At 56.2% G+C, this 19,157-nt stretch overlaps 1 protein-coding gene across 1 annotated transcript in view; it reads right to left on the minus strand.

Annotated features, from left to right (window-relative positions):
- ZFHX2 (zinc finger homeobox 2) overlaps nucleotides 1–19,157 on the minus strand; it is a 32,272-nt gene that overhangs the window by 2,952 nt on the left and 10,163 nt on the right. Inside the window, exons 2-9 of the mRNA XM_063137867.1 lie at nucleotides 11,778–14,224; nucleotides 10,300–10,772; nucleotides 9,845–10,076; nucleotides 8,073–8,138; nucleotides 7,335–7,381; nucleotides 5,456–5,656; nucleotides 4,513–4,645; nucleotides 210–3,641 (exon numbers count right to left, since the gene is read on the minus strand). Coding sequence (XP_062993937.1) covers nucleotides 210–3,641; nucleotides 4,513–4,645; nucleotides 5,456–5,656; nucleotides 7,335–7,381; nucleotides 8,073–8,138; nucleotides 9,845–10,076; nucleotides 10,300–10,772; nucleotides 11,778–14,169 — 6,976 coding nt within the window. The 5' untranslated portion in view covers nucleotides 14,170–14,224. The remainder of the gene's footprint in view (nucleotides 1–209; nucleotides 3,642–4,512; nucleotides 4,646–5,455; nucleotides 5,657–7,334; nucleotides 7,382–8,072; nucleotides 8,139–9,844; nucleotides 10,077–10,299; nucleotides 10,773–11,777; nucleotides 14,225–19,157) is intronic.

Here is a 19,157-nt window from a genome sequence, read left to right on the forward strand (position 1 = left end):
AAAATGGCAGAGAGGATGACTTCTGGGGGTAAAGGGTTGACATGGCAAATGGACAACCAGTGATACTTCTGTAGAGGAGCTGAGGAGATGCATCTGTGGTGGAGATGGCATGGTAGAGTAAAGTGAGAAGCCTTAACACACCTTAACAGCAAGGCCTCGTTCATCGGCTTGGACGTAACGTACCTTACCTTCCTTTACCACTGACTCACCTGGTACAAAGGAGGCCATGCTCCCAAGGGAAGATGGCACGGTGGTGGGAGGCATAGAAGTGGCCAGCCTGGTCGGGGATGGTGTCCCTTTGTCCGGCACAAGCTCATAGCACTTGCTCTCGCTCTTGAGCTGGGCTTTGATGGCCTCCTTGAGGCGGGCTAGATGGCCACGGGAGAAGAGGTGTCCACGGCAGGACACGTAGAAATCGTACTTGACTTCACAGTAGGGGCACTCAGTCTGTGCCTTGGCACCGAGAGGGCCCTCGTCACCACCGCTGGTTGCGCCACTGGCAGCCTTGGCCTTCTTCTCCTTGGCCCGGGCGTTCTGAAACCACACTTGAATCACGCGTTTGGGCAGCCCTATCTCCTCACCCAACACCTCGCACTCCTGCATGGTGGGAGTTCGGTAGGCCTCGTAACAAACCTTCATTATCTTAAGCTGGAGGCTGGACATCTGTGTGCGGTACCGCCGTTGGCCCAGGGAGTCATGCATGCCCCCAGGCCCGCCATCCATCGCCCGGCTCCGTCGGCTGCCGGAGAAATCCAGATCAGCCAACGAAGACGAGGAGGAGGACGAGTCGCTCAGCTCCCCTCCGGACAGACTCCTGTCTTCGTTCTCCTTGGCCGCTTCTTCTTCAGCCGCTTCTTCCTGCATCTGTGGCTCAGAAGGGACTTCTGGCTTCACCAGCGGTAGCTGTAAGCTGACCGCAGGGAGGCTGGGGGGAAAGGACGCTCCGTAAAGGACGGGTGGGTCTCGTGGTGGAGGGTTGAATTTCGGGAAGGCAGTGGGGAGCACTGGTGAGAGCTTGCTGGTTGGGTTGGCAGTGCTGGAGTTGCACCGGAACTGGCCCTTCCTCTCGCGGGCTCTCGTGTTCTGGAACCACACCTGGACAACCCTCTTTTTGAGCCCGACTTCTTCGGAGATACAGTCGAGCATCTTCCGGGTCGGGTTAGAATCCTGCATGTACCAGCGATACAGGATCTCCAGCTGCTCGGGCAGAATGGTGGTGCGCAGGCGCTTGTCCCGCGGGGGCTCGCCATCCCCGCCGGCCACGCTGGCGCACTCGCTCCCGGTGGGCGACAAGCTCCCGTCTTCGTGTTTCCGCTTCGGCGCCCGGGAGGAATCCGGGTGGGCGCCGCCGCGCTCGCCAAACACCAAGGGGGCCAAGTCCAGGGAGGTTTGGGGGCCAGAGGGGGCCGGCGGAGGACCAGCTGCTGGCACGTGACTGACGCGGTGGATCCTGAGGAGGTCAGCGCTTGAGAACTTGGCTGCGCACTGGTCACAGGGGTGGCTGCTGGAGCTCTCCGGCGGAGCCGCTGCTGCTGGCTGCTCCTCCTCCGTGGGTTTCTCTCCAGCGCCCTCCATCTTCACTTCTCCATCCGTGCCTGAAGGCTCCTGCGGCTCTTCTTCCTCTTCCTCCTCTTGTTCCTCTTCCTCGGGGGGCTCATTCTCCTCCTCGGCGCCATCTCCGTCCCCCTCCTCGGGCTGGTCGTTGTAACACTTTTTGAGGTGGCGCACGAGCTCAAAGATGCAGCGGAAGGACGTCCGGCACTTCTTGCAGGAGGGCTGCACCCCGGGGTTTCCGCCGGACACGCCGGCTTCGTTCCCGGCACACTTTCGGGCCTTCTGGCGGGCGTTTTGGAACCAAACCACGATGACTCTGTTTGGCAAGCCCAAGAGCACCGACAGCCGCTCGACCTCGCCGTCTTTGGGGTAAGCGCTGGACTCAAAGAAGGACTGCAGAGCTTGAGACTGGAACTCGGTGAATTTGGTGCGGGAGAAGCGCCGGGTGCTGGGGTAGCCCCCTCGGGGAGGGTCGAGAGCTCCGGGTGTGCCGGCGCCGTCCTCGTCCTCCCCCCGAAACCACAGCGACTTCAAGCGTTCAGGAGAGACGCGGGGAGTCTCGCTTTCCGGCGTCGGCACCACCACGGGCATGGGTTGCATTAAAAAGGGAGGGCAGAGCGGGGGGATCTCCAGGGGCACGGGGGCTGGGGCCACGGTGACTGTGGCGGCCTCCACAGCGGCGGCGGCGGCAGCGACAACGGGGGCTGGGGCTGGGGCAGCCGCAGCGGTACTCTCGCCGGAAAGCGCCGGTGGCGGGGGTGGGTACATGCTGTCGTAGCTCTTCCGGAACTGTGCGGCGTAGCGGTTGAGCGCTTCGAAAGGCAGGAAACGCCGATGCACGTGCTCCTCGTGCGTCTTCAGGATGAGCATGTTGGAGAACTGCTTCCCGCATGTGCCGCACTGCAGCTTGCCTGCCGGGGGGCGAGGGGGCACGGCCGGGGCCAGGGCCGCAGGCTGCTTTCCCTCGTTGTACTGGATCACCAGCTCAAAGCCGAAGTTCTCGAGAAGGGCCTTGGCCGCCGTGCGGGACGCTTCGCTCCCCGACTGGCTCCCCTCGGCTTCTTCCGCTTCGCCCTCTTCAGCCGGCTCCGGCTTGTTGGCGGGGGCCGGCGCCTGTTCCTCCTTGGCCGGGAGGGGCGGCAGCAGCACCGGCGGGGGCGTTGGGAGCGTCAGGGCGGGGGCTGCTAAAGCCAGCTTGGGGGCCACCTTCAGATCATGCAGATAAAACGGGAGCAGGAGCTGCTGCTGCTGCTGCTGCAATTTCAGGAGGGACTCCGGCACCAACGGGAAAGGGGGCAGTAGAGGCGGCGTAAACAAGGGCGTGGGGAAGCGCTGGAGGTCTGCCGCGGACGGTGCCAGAAACGGCAGGGCCGGCACCTGCACGCAGTTGGGGGCCTCCGTCTCCAGCGACACCTCGCCTGGGTGCTCCGATTCAGCAGGCGGCAGCTCCGCCTTGCCGGCAGCTTCCATCTTGGCCACCCGGGAGCGGGTTTGGTGAAGCACCGAGCGCATGTGGATCTCCAAGGTGGAGCTCTGGTTGTACGAGACCCGGCAAGTGGTACACTTGTACGGCTTGTCCGAGGACGGCTGGAGAGCCCCCGAGGAGCCCGGCTCGCCGCGGGACGGCGCCGAAGGGTCGGCCGAGGCCTTCTTCATCTTGTGCAGGTGGGAGACGGAGTTGTAGTGGACCAGGAGGATGTTCTTCTGGGTGAAGGATTCCTTGCATACGGTGCATTTGTACGGCCGGGCCGGGTCTAAGAACTTATCTAAGGCAAAGTTGGTTGCCTTGCGGTAGGACAGGGGGTGCCGGGGGTCTTGGTTGGGCAGGGCGAGGGGTGAAGCCTCGGGGGTCTCGGCCGGTAGGTGCGACGGCAGCAGCTGCTCCTCGGCTGGGGCGTTTGGACGAGGAGGGTCTTCATCTTCAGACTCCGGAGGGGCGAGGGGTGGCGGCGGGGAAGGAGGAGTCAAAGATGCGGGAGGCGGCTTTTCTGGGGGCTCAGCGGCTGGAGCTGGGGAGGAGGCGGGAGGAGGCGGGGTTCCGGGGCAAAGCACAGGAGCCGGAGGGCTTTTCTCCCCCGTGGTTGGTGCTGGTGAAGGGAGAATCCAGAGACAGAGATAGCGGTTACAGACATTCAGTGACCCCACCCCCACCCCCACCTTGAGATGCCGTTTGCCTTTTCTTAACCAGGACGCCCTCTACCTTGGTGGAACTCTGCAGGTGTGCAGATTCTGGCTGGGCAAATGTGGCTGCAGGCCACACGGAGCTCCACGATGGAGCTCCAGTTGTTCGGGTACCTGGAGGCGGTAGATTTGATGAAAGGGTTTGTCCACAGACGGCTGGGAATCCCCAGAGGTCCTGGGGTCACCCTGAGAGCAGGCACGTTTTTTTGCTAAAATGCAGCATTTGGCGTCTGGGAGAGAATTCAGTTGTCAGGTACATGAATACCTGTGTAAGAATTTAAAAGTCTTTAAGCCTCCCCTGATCCCGTATATCGCTTACATCTGGATGTGTGTGATTTAATTGGTTGCACAGTGTGGGTGGGCTATAGGGTAAGCGCAGCCTCAGCCATAACCCCACAAGTTAGTGAGTTTGTGCCCTGAATGGAGAGGTGTGAAAGAGCGGCCCGTGGTATTATGCTTGAGCTGTATCACTGGCTGGTTAATTGAACCACATGTCAGTCCTACTGGTCATTTATAGCATCCTTGGGATCTTTTGAGCTTTTATAAAAAATAATAATAATGAGTCCTCATGGTTTCAGAAAGAAAAACGCTGCATATAAGCACCACGAAGAAGCACCCGTGGGTCCATCTGCCAGCAGCGGCTGATGCTTCCCATTTGCAAAAGGAAATGTGGGGCTAAGCAAACAAAATTATTGTCGGGAAATTAATGGGCAGGGCAGGGTGCTGATTCCTGGCATCTAGATGCAATCTTTAATAGAAGGATCAAACACTGCTTACCAATGAGGGGGCTTTTGGGGTCATTTGCAGCCCCTTGCTCTGAGCTGGGCGTCCCGCTTGGCTTGGGTGGGTCAGGAGGAGGGCTGAGGCCAGGAACAACTTTGGTGGCAAAGGTCATTTCCACGGTCGTGGCCTGGGGGAAGAACAAGAGGGAAAGAGACCAGGCAGAATGACAGGTGCACCTATCTATCTATCTATCTATCCATCTATATATGGGTCATTACTGATCATTTGGGGCTGCTTTCCCCAACCTGGTGCCTTCCAGATGTGTTGGACTACAACACCCATCACTCCCAACAAGCATGGCCGTTTATGGGAATTGCAGTCCTGCACATCTGCAGGGCACCAGGTCAGGGAAGACTGGTTTAGAGAGTATTCCGTTTCATGGATGGTGGAAATGAAGAGGAAGACCCGCCCCGTTTGTGGAAACGCAATATAATAATAATAATAATAATAATAATAATAATAATAATAATAATAATAATAATTTATTTATTTATTGCCCGCCTCTCCCTCTGGATCGAGGCGAGGAACAACAGCAAATTCAAAAATACTATAAAATACATAAAACTGATTAAAAACATATAAAACTAATACATTATTAAGTGTTCTGCCGCCAAAAGTACACCCCCAGTGACAACCCGTTAGACTCTTAGCAGTGATGTGAACATCCAGTGATGAAGAGGACACATTTTCTCTGCCCCCTCTTGTCTGGCAAGACCCCCTGTGCCTTTAAACGGCAGCATGACGGGCACAGGCTCAGCAAGTGAAGCTTTTCTCCGTCCTTGCCTCTGCCTAGAAGGTAAAGCTTCACCTGCTGAATGACTGCCTGCTGTGAACTCAGAGGCACAGGAAGAGCCCAGCCAGGAAATATCCATCCTTTCCCTTGCTCCAATGTTGAGCGGGGGGGGGGGGGGAAGGCCCCGAACGACCCGACACTCACCACCAGCAGTAGCTTTTCCACGCATTCGGGCACCACGTTGTGAATGTGGCTAAGGTGGAAGTGGAGGTTGGTACGGCCCACCAGCTGCTCCTGGCACAGCGGGCAGCGGAACTTGGGCTGCACAGCATGCTGGGAGACGGTGTGAGCCCGCACGGCTTCTGCCAATTGGTCAACGTAGTTGCAGTACGGGCAGCAGTACACCTGAAGGGCAAGGAGGGCAGGAGAGGACGTGAGAAATAAAGAGAATGGGTGCTTGGGTGCTGCAAAGCCCTGTTTCTTCTAAGCCCTGGTAGATGGGTTCTGCACATATATCTACATGGACTGTTAAAGCTGCAAGAATTTTGAGGAAGTTGTGGAGAGGGGAGAACGACAGGGCTTTAAACAGGGCAAACTGCAAAAGCAAAAAAAGGAAAAAAAGAGAGAGAAAAAAGTACAGCTAACATGTACCAGCTCCTCGTTCCTACCTGCTTGCCTTCCTTCCGGGACATATTTTGCAGAAAACACTCCACCCACCTCCTGCCACCGCCTTCCCGCACGATCCCTTTTTCTCTCTCATTCATAAACAAACAAGCCAGTGCCCCAAGTGGCCAAGAGGAGGAATCCACAGCTTTAAAAGGTCTCAGATCTGTCGACGTTTCCTCTCGGGATGGATGGGTCCGTATGACCCAATTTCCTGCCCGTCGTCAGTCAAAGCATAGAGGGGAACGAGAAGGGGCAGTTCTGGGATTTCCTTAGACCACCAGCTGTGAGCCACGCTCGAACTCGTGCACTCGCAAGAAGCAGCTGCAGTAGGAGCGTAACAATAGTACCAGCCTATCTTATAGGGCTGTTGTTTAGGGTAATTCTAATGATGTATCTGTATTATTGCCAACTTTTTAATTTAAAAATTAATGGCTCTTATGACCAGGGTGGAGTCAGAACATGCCCAGACAGACAATTAAAACTGTAATTGACTACAGTTTAAAATATTACCAAACCGGCAAGCTTCTGCAAGTGACGTACTTTGAATACTCATAAACACTCAGTAGTAGAATCATAGAATAGCAGAGTTGGAAGGGGCCTACAAGGCCATCGAGTCCAAACCCTTGCTCAATGCAGGAATCCACCCTAAAGCATCCCTGACAGATGCTTGTCCAGCTGCCTCTTGAAGGCCTCTAGTGTGGGAGAAGAGCCCACAACCTCCCTAGGTAACTGGTTCCATTGTCGTACTGTTCTAACAGTCAGGAAGTTTTTCCTGATGTCCAGCTGGAATCTGGCTTCCTTTAACTTGAGCCCGTTATTCCGTAGTATTAGTCTCCTACATTTGTGTCGTGTGGGTGGATCTCGTCCTCAGCCCCCTCCTCTCCGATAAAGGTGCTTAATTACTGTTTTAACTGAGCAATGTCCAGGCCCCCAACCAGGGGCAAAAATTGCATCTAGCAAAGGAAATGTGTGGATGAGGCGTGTTTCGCCCATGATGGCGAATAAAAGAGAGGAAAGGGATGTTCTGTAGGTATAATGTCAGTCACGACCACATGATGTGGCGATGGCCACCTATTTGGATGGCTTTAAAAGGGGGGTGGATAAATTCCTGGAACAAAAGGCCATCTGTGGCTTCTTGTCGTGATGGCTATGTGCGACCTCCAGCATCAGAGGCAGTAAGTCTGTGTACACCAGTTGTTGGGGAACATGGGTGGGAGGGTGCTGTTGCACCAGGTCCTGCTTGTAGGTCTCCCGTTGGCAGCTGGTCGGCCCCTGTGTGAACAGAGTGCTGGACTAGATGGACCCTTGCTCTGATCCCACAGGACTCTTCTTGTGTGATGTGAGTGGCCTTTAATTCTAACCCACCCACCCCAATAACCCAGCCCCCGTTGCTGCCGCCACAATGAGCCCTACTCACCGTAGTGTCGCCCACACCGCCAGCTTTCATTTCAGTCTCGTCAGAACCTGCAAAAGGTGTCAGGGGGAGAAAGGAAGCAATCACTGCAGTGCCTTCACGGGCTTTGGAAAGGGGACTGTGGAAGTTGAACATCACCAGTGGCTCTGAGCCCTCCAGATGTGATGAGAGAAGACACCCTTGCGGTGCGGCCAGAGCAGGTGAGCCAGGACCAGAAGTCCCCGTGTTTGGGCAAGGCAAGCATTGAACCAGCGTCAGCCCTGCACCCCCCACTTTGCAACAACACGCCCCTGAAAGGAACAGTGGAGCCACTATCGAATGTAACCCACGTTGGCCCTGGAATTTCTTTGGTGGATCTATCTCACATCCTTCCAAAATTGAGCTTGGGCCGCATCCATACGACGAGCATTTCCGAAATGGCAGCGGGAGGGGAGAGGAAAGGCAATCCCCTCCCACTCCAGGACCTGTCAAACCTCCGAGAAGCCCCCTACCATTGGCCTGGAATAGGGTCCAGCCCCCTCAACCAGGTGTAGGACATTCGCCGGGGGTCCTGCCTTTGAACAGAATGAGGGTGTTGTTGTTTTAAAGGTGGGAAGGAAAAAATATTTAGGGGAGTCTTACCTGGCTGTGGTGGTTGCATGAGGGGCGGAGTCTGGGGTGTGGCGAACAAGGGAACCACCCACAGGGAGGAGTAATGTTATAAGAGGGCGTGGCTTGTTCAAAAGGGGAGGGGCTACTCACCAGTTGTCCGGGCTTTATTCAGCGTTTCTTTTTCGGGCGACGAGGTCTCTAGCACAGATTCCTTCCCTGGAGATGGAGAGGGGACAAAATGGGGCAAAGTGAAATGTGGGGGGGGGGGGGCGGTTGCTAGGACCAGTTCACCTCCGCCTTTTGGAAGTGACGGCTTCCTTATTTTTCCCCTTCAGACGGGCTAATATTCATTTAGGAGTTTGGAAGGCGGGAAACCGAAAAATACACACGGAGAGACAGAGAGAGAGAGAGAAATCGAACGGAGAAGGGGGGGAGGAAGGGAGGGAATCCCACCATCGACGTTGCGAGAGTCGGAATGACGCGCAATCCAGGACTTTATCCTCGTCAGAGACTAATTAAACTCTCAACCCAAGTGGGATCGTTAATATCGAGCGGGCTCGCCTCCCCGCCCGGTAGTAGCAACCTCACTGCCATTGGCAACTCAATTAACACTATTCAATACACCCGCCAAGATGCTAAGACCTCCATTTCTCACTATATATAGGGTGTCCCTGACTTCCCCACCACACACACACACACAAACCCCTATTCAAACTGGGGCTCTGATCACCCCAGGCACCCACCCAAATTCTCACACTCGGGAACCCTCCCACCCCGTTGTATCCCTGTGGCTCTGGCCACACGGCTCTCCCAAATCCCCCCTCGTCCCACTTCGCTGTAGCCATGTCACCCTGTCTGTACCCAAAGCACCCCAATCCCACCTCCTTGTCTTTCGGACTGCCCTCAGTCCTGACCCACAGCCTCCCAAAACCAACACACACACACAGACTTCTCCCCCTACTCCCTATATTATTATTATTATTATTATTATTATTATTATTATTATTATTATTATGATTATTATTATTATTATTTTCAGTTTTATCATCTAAAGCTGATCCGTGTTGACGTTGGCGTGCAGGTGGGGCCGCCGGGTCAGTGGTGTTTTGAAAGATAAATTGTAGCTGGGAACGGAGCCAACTGGCATCACTTGGCCAGGGTCGTTGTTGTACCCACCACCCCCACCCCCGCGGGCAGAGGAGAGGGGAGTTGTGAAGGGGGGGCAGTGACCGAGCCGGCACGGGGAGAGAGAGAGAGAGAGAGAGAAACCTCTTTTTCCTTCCTGCTTCTCTCTCTCCTCTCCGCCATCCCCCCCCCCCCCCAGCCCGGCTGTGGTCCCTACATCTCTCTTTCTCATTTCTCTTCTCCTTCATTCTTCCTGCAGGTTGCTAAGCAACCACCCCAGTATCTGTCATAATCCATTATGAAGGGGGGTGGGTGGGTGGGAGGGAGAAGGAGGGAGGTTGGCGGCGGTGGCTGTGGAAGAGGAAGGAGGGCGGAGGATGAAACGTTCAGCCGCTTCGCGCTTCAGTATGCACGGACACAAGTGTGCGTTAAACACAAGAGCGAAGGGGAAGCCAGGCCCTGTGTGTGTGTGTGTGTGTGTGTGTGTGTGTGTGTTGAGGTGGGGGTGACAACGGGGGAGCAGCTGGGTACGTGGTACCTCCCCTTTGATGCCCCACCCACCCACCCGGCTCCTGACACCCCAGCAAAACAGCTTAGCACCCACCTTGAGTTTCTGCTATATCTTTTTCCTGCCCCATCCATCCATCGCCCAAATGCTGCCCCCCCTCCCAGATCCCTATATCCTATATGTCCCTCCCCAGTGCACATCTAGAACCTGTCTTTTTCGCAGCCCTAAAGTCATCGCCCCGGCCCGCCCCGCAAACAGCCCGAGCTGCGGGGTGGGGGTGGGGCTTTACCGGCGGGGTTTGCAGGCGCGAAGCAGATGTATCTCTCGAGACCCGGAGAGCCTTCCCCGTTCTGGAGGAGCTGGAGGCGCCACTGGCCGTGAGCGTCGCGGTGCTGGGGGGAGCGGAGGTGCTGGATCATCACCAGGCGGTTCGGCGCGTCCACGCTGCACAGGAGGCAGCGGAATTGGGCGGGTTCGGGGCCCGGAGGCGGTGCCGAGGAGGCCTCCATTTCCAGGAGGAACTAGCGGAAGAGATGCAAAGCGCGGCAGATGTGAATTGGGGCCCAACCAGTCCCTCCATTTTAATACCTGCTCACAAGTCCCTCTGGTCCGTGGGCCACACGCCTGCTTCCATTTGGCTTTTAGCTCTGTGGCCAGTGCCTTGCCCAGGTTGGTGGCTCGCCCTTTCCATCACTCCTATGTCCCGCCCTTTCCCCTCGGCCCCCGCTCCCCCCTGCTAAGTACCTTGTACCCTTGCAGGGCCTCCTGGTGGCCGGCCCCGGCCCCGTGCAGCCGCATCTTCTCCTTGCTGTTGGTCTCGTATTCGCAGAGGTTGCAGTGCAGGTGGAGAGGCGGGCCCAGGGGAAGCTCCGCCCCCACGTGGACTCCTCCCAGGCCGCCCCCTTCGCGCAGGTGCGCCGCCAGCTGGTACTTCAAGGCGTGCTTGTCGGTCTTGAGGTGCAGCTGGAAGTTGGCCTTCAGCTGGGTGCCGTACGCGCACAGCCGGCACCGGTGCAAATCGCCCGAAACCTCCTTCCACTCGGCCTCAGGCAGCGAGCGGGGCGCCGCAGCGTGCCTCAGCAGCGCCTCCAGGCTGTCGGTGCTGAAAGCCTGGCACACCAGGCAGCCAAACAGCCTCTGGGGAGCCGCCGGGTCGGAACCAGAATGGGGTGGCAACGGGGAAGGGGGGGCAGGCTCCGGAGAGAGCGACGCGGGGGCTGCAGGGAGAAGGGTGAGAGCAGACAATGAGAGGGGGGAATACAAAATGGCTGCACCTGCGGTCCTCCTCCGGGTGCCTACTCCAAGGGAAGCACGGAGGACGGTAACAAGGCAGAGGGCCTTTTTGGTGGTGGCCCCCCGACTGTGGAATGATCTCCCCGATGAGGCCCGCCTGGCCCCAGCACTGTTACCTTTTCGGCGCCAGGTTAAGACTTTCCTTTTCTCCCAGGCATTTAACGGCATAGGCTGAGTTTTTAACAGACTCCAAAGGGGGATCTACACTACTGCTTTAAAGCGCTTTATAACAGTTTTGACAACTGTTGAGGCCCAGGACACACTGCATATACCGGTTTCGAAACGTCTTTAAAGTGCTTTAAAAGCAGTAGTGTAGATCCCCCCCCCCGCCCCCAAAATGAGTTTTGGCCTGGCTGAGTGTTTAAACATTGTTTTAAATGTTAGCTGTTTTTATGCTTTTGTTTTTAAAAATTGCATATTGATTTTTAATGTTCAGTCTTTTTCATCTTTATAAACCGCCCAGAGAGCTTCAGCTATGGGGCGGTATATAAATGTAACAAATAATAATAATAGATATAAATAAATGGCTGCAGTTTCCCCAACCTGGCTCCAACACATCCAGAGGGGGCCAGGTTGGAGAAGGCTGAATGAGAGACGATATATTTTTTAAAAAAAGAATAAGGAAACCAGAGAAAGTTGCAGGAGGAGAGAAAGGAAGGAAGTTGGCTAAACGTTTGAAACGTTCAGAGACGCCCACCAGAGCGTTGGAAATGGGACACGGAGCGGGAAAAGGAAGAAGCGGAAGTGAGAACGGAAGCAGCAGCGCCGAAGCGAAGCAAAGTGAGGAGCACCCAAGCAACGGGAATCGGAGCGCCGCCCGCGTTGGGGTCATCGCTTTAACCTCAAGGGAAAGGCCCCGCCAGCCTTTCGGCCCCACGTGGAGCGACGGCGGGGCGGGGAGCCCCCGAGGGGCGGCAGCCGTCTCTTACCTGACCCCAAGGCGGCCATCTTCCTGGCCGTGGCGTTGAGGTGCGGGAAGCCTCCGTTGAGTAAGAGTTGGGTCTGCTCCAGGGGCTTGTCCCCCCGCAGGGCTGGGCTGCCCCCGGGGTGGGCGTGGGGGTGGTGGGGGTGGTGGGGGTGGCCGAGGGCCTGCGCCCCGTAGAACTGGAAGAGCTCGGGCGGGGCCTTGCCTCCGGGCGGGGCCTGGGGCTGCCCCAGCAATCCGGGCAGGGCCAAGGGCAGCCCCTGGTGGAGCAGGAGCATGTTCTGCATGTGCTTCTCGGAGGTCATGTGGATCCGCAGATTGCGGGAGATGTTGGTCTCGTAGCTGCACACCTTGCACTGCCAGGAAGATTTGCCTTTCAACTCTTTCTCCTCGGGGGAGGAGGGGGAGGGGGCCGCTGGGGGGGCCGCTGGGGGGGCGCCGGCGGCCCCCGTGGCCTGGTAGCCCTGCAGGTTGGCCAAGTGCTTGTCGGACTGCATGTGGATGCTGAGGTTGCCCTTGGTGGTGGTGGAGTAGTTGCAGGCCTCGCAGCGGTAAGGCTTGTAGCCGCAGTTGTAGCTCTCGCCTCTGGCCAGGCGGGGGTGCGCCCCTCCCGTGCTGCAGTAAGCGCAGTGGCTGTTGTTCTCGGGGTGCTTCTCCTTCATGTGCACGTCCAGGGTCTGCTGGTACTTGTAATGCCAGTTGCACTTGGGGCACTTCAGAGTCTTGCAGGAGTTGCGCGAATGGAGCAGGGACATGTGGCCGGATAACGTCAGCCCGGAGTAGGCCATGGTGGTAAAATCCTCCCCGAAAGCGAGGGAGGGCCCTCCGTTGTGACTGTTGTTGCTGAGCCCGTTGTTGACCTCAAACCCAATGCTAGCGATGTCGTTGGCCGCCCCGACGCTACTGATGCTGTGGGCCAAGTCGGCGGCGCCGAAGTCCTGGGCCAGCCCGGCGCTACTGGCGTCGGCCTCGTTGGCTAGGTGGTCGCTGTGGACTTTGGTGGCTAACCCGGCGCGGTTGGCTTCGCCGGCTAATTCGACACGAGTGACCTCGGGAGCCAATCGTGCATTATTGGTTTCGTTGGCCAACTCTACGTTGACGTCTTCCTTGGGCAACCCAATGTTAACGGCGGTGTCGACGCTGCTAGGCTTCATCCGCGGTGCCTCTGAGAGGGGGGCGTTAGCACCCTTGGGTGGGCTTTGGCCATTTGAACTTTGGTCTGGGAGAAGCCTTCCCTCCTCTTCCTTGTTTTCAGCTGCTGCTGCTGCCTCCTCCTCCTCCTGCTCATCTTCTAGTTTGTCCTCCATCCCCCCCTTTGCCCAGTGCGCACCACCGATCCTTGAATCTTTGGCATCAGGTGGCTGGCGTTGTGTTTCTGAGCTCCCCTCCTCCTCCTCCTCCTCCTCTTCCTTCTCTTCTGTTACATTCACCCATCTGCTACACATTCTGGCATTGAGGTCTGCCTTGGTGGGGTTATTTGGTTCTAGGAAGCCAAGTGTGGTACCCTGGAACACGGCAGAAGCCCCTCTGGGCAGGGCCTGGCATTCGTTGGTGCTCAGCTGCACCCCATGGGCGGCACGGACATGAGTTGCCAAGGAGCGGCCCCGGCAGAACGAGAGGCGGCATATGAGGCAAAGCCAGATGGGTGGCCCGGGTCGTTCCTCTTCTTGGCCAAGGTTGGCTTCCCCTTTGGGGTTCTCCTCATCCTCCGCCTGGGCGGTAGGGTCATCTTTGGGTTTGGTGGGAGCGTTTTTGGCAGACGTGGTTCGAGCGGGGGCCCCGGCCAGTCGGTAACTGTTGAAGGCGCCGTGAGGGGTCCACTCACCTGGCGCTGAGGTATTCTGGGACATTTGGTCAGTAGACATAAAGCCTTGGTTAGGGCCTCCACTGCGCTGGACGTGGAGGATGGACACCAGGGGAGTTGTGGTGCTAGGGGAGCCCTTTGGTAAGAGAACGTGGCCACCGCTGAGGAGATAGGCCGAGCCTTCAGCAGAGAAGAAGAGCTGAGCCTCGCGTCCGCCGTCCCCTTCCTCCTCTCCACCTTCTTCTGCTTCTTGCTCAATCCCATCTTCTGCAGGGGTCGTTGCTTGAGGGACGGGGGACAGGTTTGGTGTCGCTAGGCCGCAGCCTGCTTGGAGCGGTGGTGTGGATAAGATGGCTGCCGGGGGCTTCACCGAGCCGAGGGCCGCTTGGGAGCCGGAGCTGGGCCTCATGACTTCATCGGGAGGAGGGGAGGCGGCGGAGGAGGAAGGGTCCGAGAGGGGGGTTTCTTTGGTGGCTGGAGAGGCAGGCGAGCCCTGAGGGGGCCGAACCGCGGCCCTGTCATCCTGCCCGGCGGCCGGGGGGACAGCAGCGGAGGAGCAGGAGGAGGAGGCAGAGTTAGAGGGGGCGTCCATGGCGGTGCGGGCACGAGGGGCGCGGAGGGGTCATCTCAGCACAGGAGCCGAGACCCTGCAAGGGAACAGAATACAAGCAGGTGTGAATCTTAATGTTGCGTTTCTTTTCAGGAGGCAAGAAAAGAGAAACGCCGCTCTGCTCTGCAGCACAGGGATGGCGAACCTCTGGCGTCGTCGGGGGGGGGGGGCAAAATCCAGTCCTCCAGGGTCCGCCTCTTTTCCTGGTCCCACCCCCTTTCTCTCAGCTGGTAATCATTTGGTGGTTTCACCTGCTTTTGTGCTGTTCCCCCCACTCATGCTAAAATTTTGTAATGCCTCTCCTAAGGATGAATTCCTGGCAATAAGCGCTGTAAGCTAAAATATGCAGGCATTTTGGGCCCACTGCCTTCAGCCCCGCCCCCTTTTGCCTTCAGCCCCGCCCACCACTAAAATGCGGCCCCTGAGAACTCCTCAGAAATTGAATTGGCCCTCGGGCTTGAAGAGGTTCAACACCGCTGCTCTATAGCCAGACGGCAGAGTGATCGGTGAACATCTGGAAAGACGGCTCCTCTCCGGACAGTACCCTGGCTCTGCATGGTCGGCCCTCGACGAAGACGATATCTTGTACGTGGGAAGAAGCCACGGCAGAGAAAACACTGGGAGGAGGAGGACCGCAGAGGCGCTGCGTGTCGAAGGCTACATCCCCCTCGAAACCCCCAAAAGGAGACCTTTCACTCCAGCCTTCCCCACGCCGGCTGGGCACGTTTGGAGTTGCAGTGCCAACATCTCTGGAGGGCACCAGGTTGGGGAAGGTGGTTTTGCACGTTCGGCGGCCCACCATCCAGCGATTCACAGCCACGTGTGAATTGGCTCCAGCTATGGGGAGAGGAAGGCAGGGAGAAGGGGGAGCCGCTCTCGGAGGCAAAAAGGAGAGGTGATCGCTGCCCGTCTCCCTAGGCCACGGGATATGGCAAAAGGCAGCTCTCCTCCCGTCTCCGGATGGGGGGAAGGATTTGCAATGCAAATGAATCGCAGGCCAGCAGCTGATAAAGGGGGGGGGGAGAGCGGGAGCCGCCCGTACCGCAGCGCCCAAACGCCGCAGAATGCATCCCTCCCCCTGCCACACCCTTCCCCACTTTCCTCTCCGTCCGTGTTCACAAATTACAGCTGCCGCCTCCCACCTCCACGTGGCCTGAGTGCCGCTGGGCATGTGCAGAGCGCGCCTTTTCCTCGCTGCCATAGCCAATTCTCACATTGAGGGTTGTGGGGTGGCCAGAGGGAGGCTTTCCAGGAAAGCTTGGGTTTGGGAAATTAAATGCACACACGCCTATCAAGAAGTCGCTCCAGGCTGGTCTACAACGGAGTACGGCGGGATCCACGGTGCCAGAGCTTGGTGGGGTGGCTAGACAGCAATGCTGCTACTTGCCTGCCACCTGAATTGCAAGCTAGCCCCAAGCCTGCCTACAGGACTAGCCACTTACATGCATGCAATTTATTTCCCCCCATCTTTTCTTTAGCTCCGTTCACAAGACGCTAGCCTACAGCTCTGCCTTGCACGTTTCTCCCCCACTTCTCCATCTGCTTACCCCTTTCTTCTCCTGATCCTCCCTGACCACCTCCCAACCTCCACACTTACTAATGTAGGATTCGCCACACTGGGTACAGCCAAAGGCCTTCCTTGCATTCCATCATCAGCTAGCCAGATGGCAAAAAAGGTGAGCCCAATAGTCAGCAGGTGATCTGTCTTCCACAGAGTGATCATTCCTTTGGGGCAGGGGTGAACGCTAGCAGCAAACAAAATCCTGTGGCAGTCAGTTCCACAGGTGAATCGTGCCTAGCAAGTATCTCCTTTAGTTTGCCCTCCATTCCCACCTATGCCACTTTCAGCCTCATTGCCTATGCCACTTTCTCCGCGATGCTGATCTACCTGTCCCTCAACACGCACCTGTATTTTCGCCATCCCCAAAACAATGCAACCCATCCATCACCTCGGCGGCAAATCCTTTTTATTTCCTTGTAACATTCTAAGTCTCCCACCAACCCATCCGTGACAACATAACAACGGATCCACACAACCGGTGTCCCCTGTACTGCAGTGGCAATCCAGATGTGCTTTGCTCATAGCGATTGTCCAACTTTAACCAAGATTGTGGGCCATTGCAAATTCAGACAGCGGAGAGCTCCTCAGGTAAGCAAAACTTGGATTCAGCTTCATGTACGTTCCTAACCCTTGCTGGACTCCTCTCATGCGGATCCTCATAGATCAAGGCTGGACTACTGCAAAGTGCTCTACATGGGGCTGCCCTTAAGGTTGGTCCGGACATTGCAGCTAGTGTACGATGCACACGATACAGCAGCCTGGTGGTTTATTTTATTTATTATTGCATTTATACCCTGCCTTTTTTCCTCTAAGGAACCCAAGGCGGCGTACACAATCCTCATCCTCCTCTCCGTTTTATCCTCACAACGACAACCCTGTGAGGTAGGTTGGGCTGGGAGTCTGGGACTGGCCCAAAGTCACCCAATGGGTTTCCATGGCCGAGTGGGGACTAGAACCCAGATCTCCTGACTCCCAGTCCGACACTTTAGCCACTACACCACACTGGCTCACACTGCCAGCAGCTACTTGTTTTCAACTGGAGGAAACAGCATTGGTTCCCTGCTTGCTACTGGGCCAGGTTTAAGGTTTTGTTAGTGGCATATAAAGCCCTCAACAACTTGAGACCAGGATATCTGAGAGAGCGTCTTCCCCGTTACCATCGCTGAGGTCATCAGAGGAGACAATCCTTGGTGATCCTGCATGGACCTGGGACCTGGGGCCCACTCAGAATAGACCCTTCTATGTATTGGCTCCCTCTCTGTGGAACTCCCTGCCTGTTGATGTCAAACGGGCACCAACATGGTTTTGTTTTTGGCACCTACTGAAGGCATTTTTATTTAAAACGAGGTGAGCCTGACTAACCAGCCACGGTTTTCTTAATCTCGTTTAATAATTTTAATTCTGTATTTTGATGACGATTGTACTTTGCTCGGGAATCTTGTTACGTTAAAGAAGAGTATATACATCCTGAAAAATAAATAAATAAAGAGTTCCTCTGAAATTACACCAAGTTGTCATGGATGCTCACTGTCATGGCCTCCTCTCCCACAGAATGCTGGGAAGGGAAGATGGCGGGAATTGTGGGGAGAGACTCCTCAGCCCCCTCCACAGAACTGCCAACGTCAAGAGACTCCTCAGCCCCCTTCGCAGAACTACCAACGTCCGAGATTCCTTGGCAGAAGCCACAGCGGTTAAACAGGCTTCAGGCCGGTTTCATGGGGGAAGCGGAGACATAGCCCAGGGGACGGCAGTCAGCCAACCTTGTGGCGGTGGTGTCAACAACATAATCACGTCAAACACTCCCCACTTAACTCTCCTTCCCGCACATGTCTGTCTAGCCCACAGTCCCTATGTAGTGCTACACACACTGCCCACTTCATCCCTTTAACATTATCTTTGTGTCCCAGGAGTAAAGACACCCTGTTAACATTTAATATTTTTTGTTCATTCCTCTACTCAGTGGAGGAAGAAAGAAGAGGAGGGGGGGTGAGGAAATGTGTTCTCTCTCGCCTTACCTCCCCCCCTTCTCTTCCCCTCCCCCTTTTGGAGGGTGGTTAGTCAATGCAAATTGTCTCATTAAGGAGAAAAGGAGGCGGGAGACGTAATTAGGCGGCTGCTGCATATTTATTATGAGGGAGCCAGAGACACAAAGACGTTGGAGTGGGGGGGGAGTGTTAAAGGAGGAATGAGAGAGAAAATGGATGGATGGAAGGAGGCGTGAAAATGAGATATGAAATCAAACAAGGAGGGGGGAGACAATGCAGAGAACGAAAGGGGGGAAGGAAAAAAGAGAATATATGAAGGAAAAATGGAGCAGACAGAGTTGAGGGGCTGAAAGGGAGGAAGATACATTTCATATTGTCTTGGATGCAAACCCCATGGATTTCTGTGGGGCTTACTTCCAGGTAAGCCAGGTGCCTGCATCAGGCCTCAGCCCAATAAAACCGGTGTGTGTGGTGGTGGTGGGGAGATAAGTGGAAGGAGTGAAGTTGGGGGGGGGGAGAAAGGGGGCAAAAATGACATGATGGAGTGGAGGGGATGCAAAGGACAAAGCATGGCAGAGGAGGGTGGAAAAGCGAAAGGAAAAGGCAGCAGAGAGCGAGAAAAAAGAGATGGTGGAGGAGATGAAAGGCTGAGAGAGAGAGAGAGAGAAGGGTGGGAAAGATTGTGTGGGGATGGAGGGAAGGAAAGAGGGAAAAGGTGGGAAGGAAGGAAGGAAGGGGAGAAGGACGGACCTCTCTGGAATGGGAGAAAGGCCCAGAGAGAGGAAGGCAAATGTGTGAAAACAAAGGAAGAAGAATGGGAGAGAATGGAGCTGGGTGAAAAAGAAAGGAGTGAAAGAAAGGAGGAGTGCGGGTGGGTGTTTTGGGGGTAAATTGATGGAGCCAATGTCAGGGAATGAAGAAAGGGAAAGATAGGCCAAGGAAGGAAAGAAAGAAAAGAAAGAGAAAGATGTGGGGGGGGGAGGCGCTGTAGAGGAGGCGAGGGGGCTGCAGGCGCAGGGGAGGGGCTCCGTGCAGGGCGATTAACGGGGAGATTAATGTCGCGGGGTGACAGGGGAGGCAGCGAGAGTCAATAAAACGAGAAGCACAGTGACAGGCAGCGCTTTAAATTACCCTGCGCAGCGGGGAGGGGAGGGGAGGCGGAGAGAAGGCGCTCCTCCCCCTCCCACACTCGGGCTAATGCCCTTCAGCCCCCAAATAGCATCTATCCCAGGCCCCTCCTCTCTCAGATGTGCCCCCCCTCTACACACACACAAAAGCACCCCCCCCCCAAATCTCTTCTCTCCTGCCACCATCAAATATTTGCTAAACAGGTTGATCAGAGAAATGTTAACAACTGCGGTGTGTGTTAAAGGTTGCTTCTGACAGCAGATTCTCAATGTGGGGTGTGCGTGTGTGTTACTTTT

This window comes from Elgaria multicarinata, chromosome 11 (genome assembly GCF_023053635.1).
Source record: "Elgaria multicarinata webbii isolate HBS135686 ecotype San Diego chromosome 11, rElgMul1.1.pri, whole genome shotgun sequence".
Taxonomy (NCBI): Eukaryota; Metazoa; Chordata; class Lepidosauria; order Squamata; family Anguidae; genus Elgaria; species Elgaria multicarinata.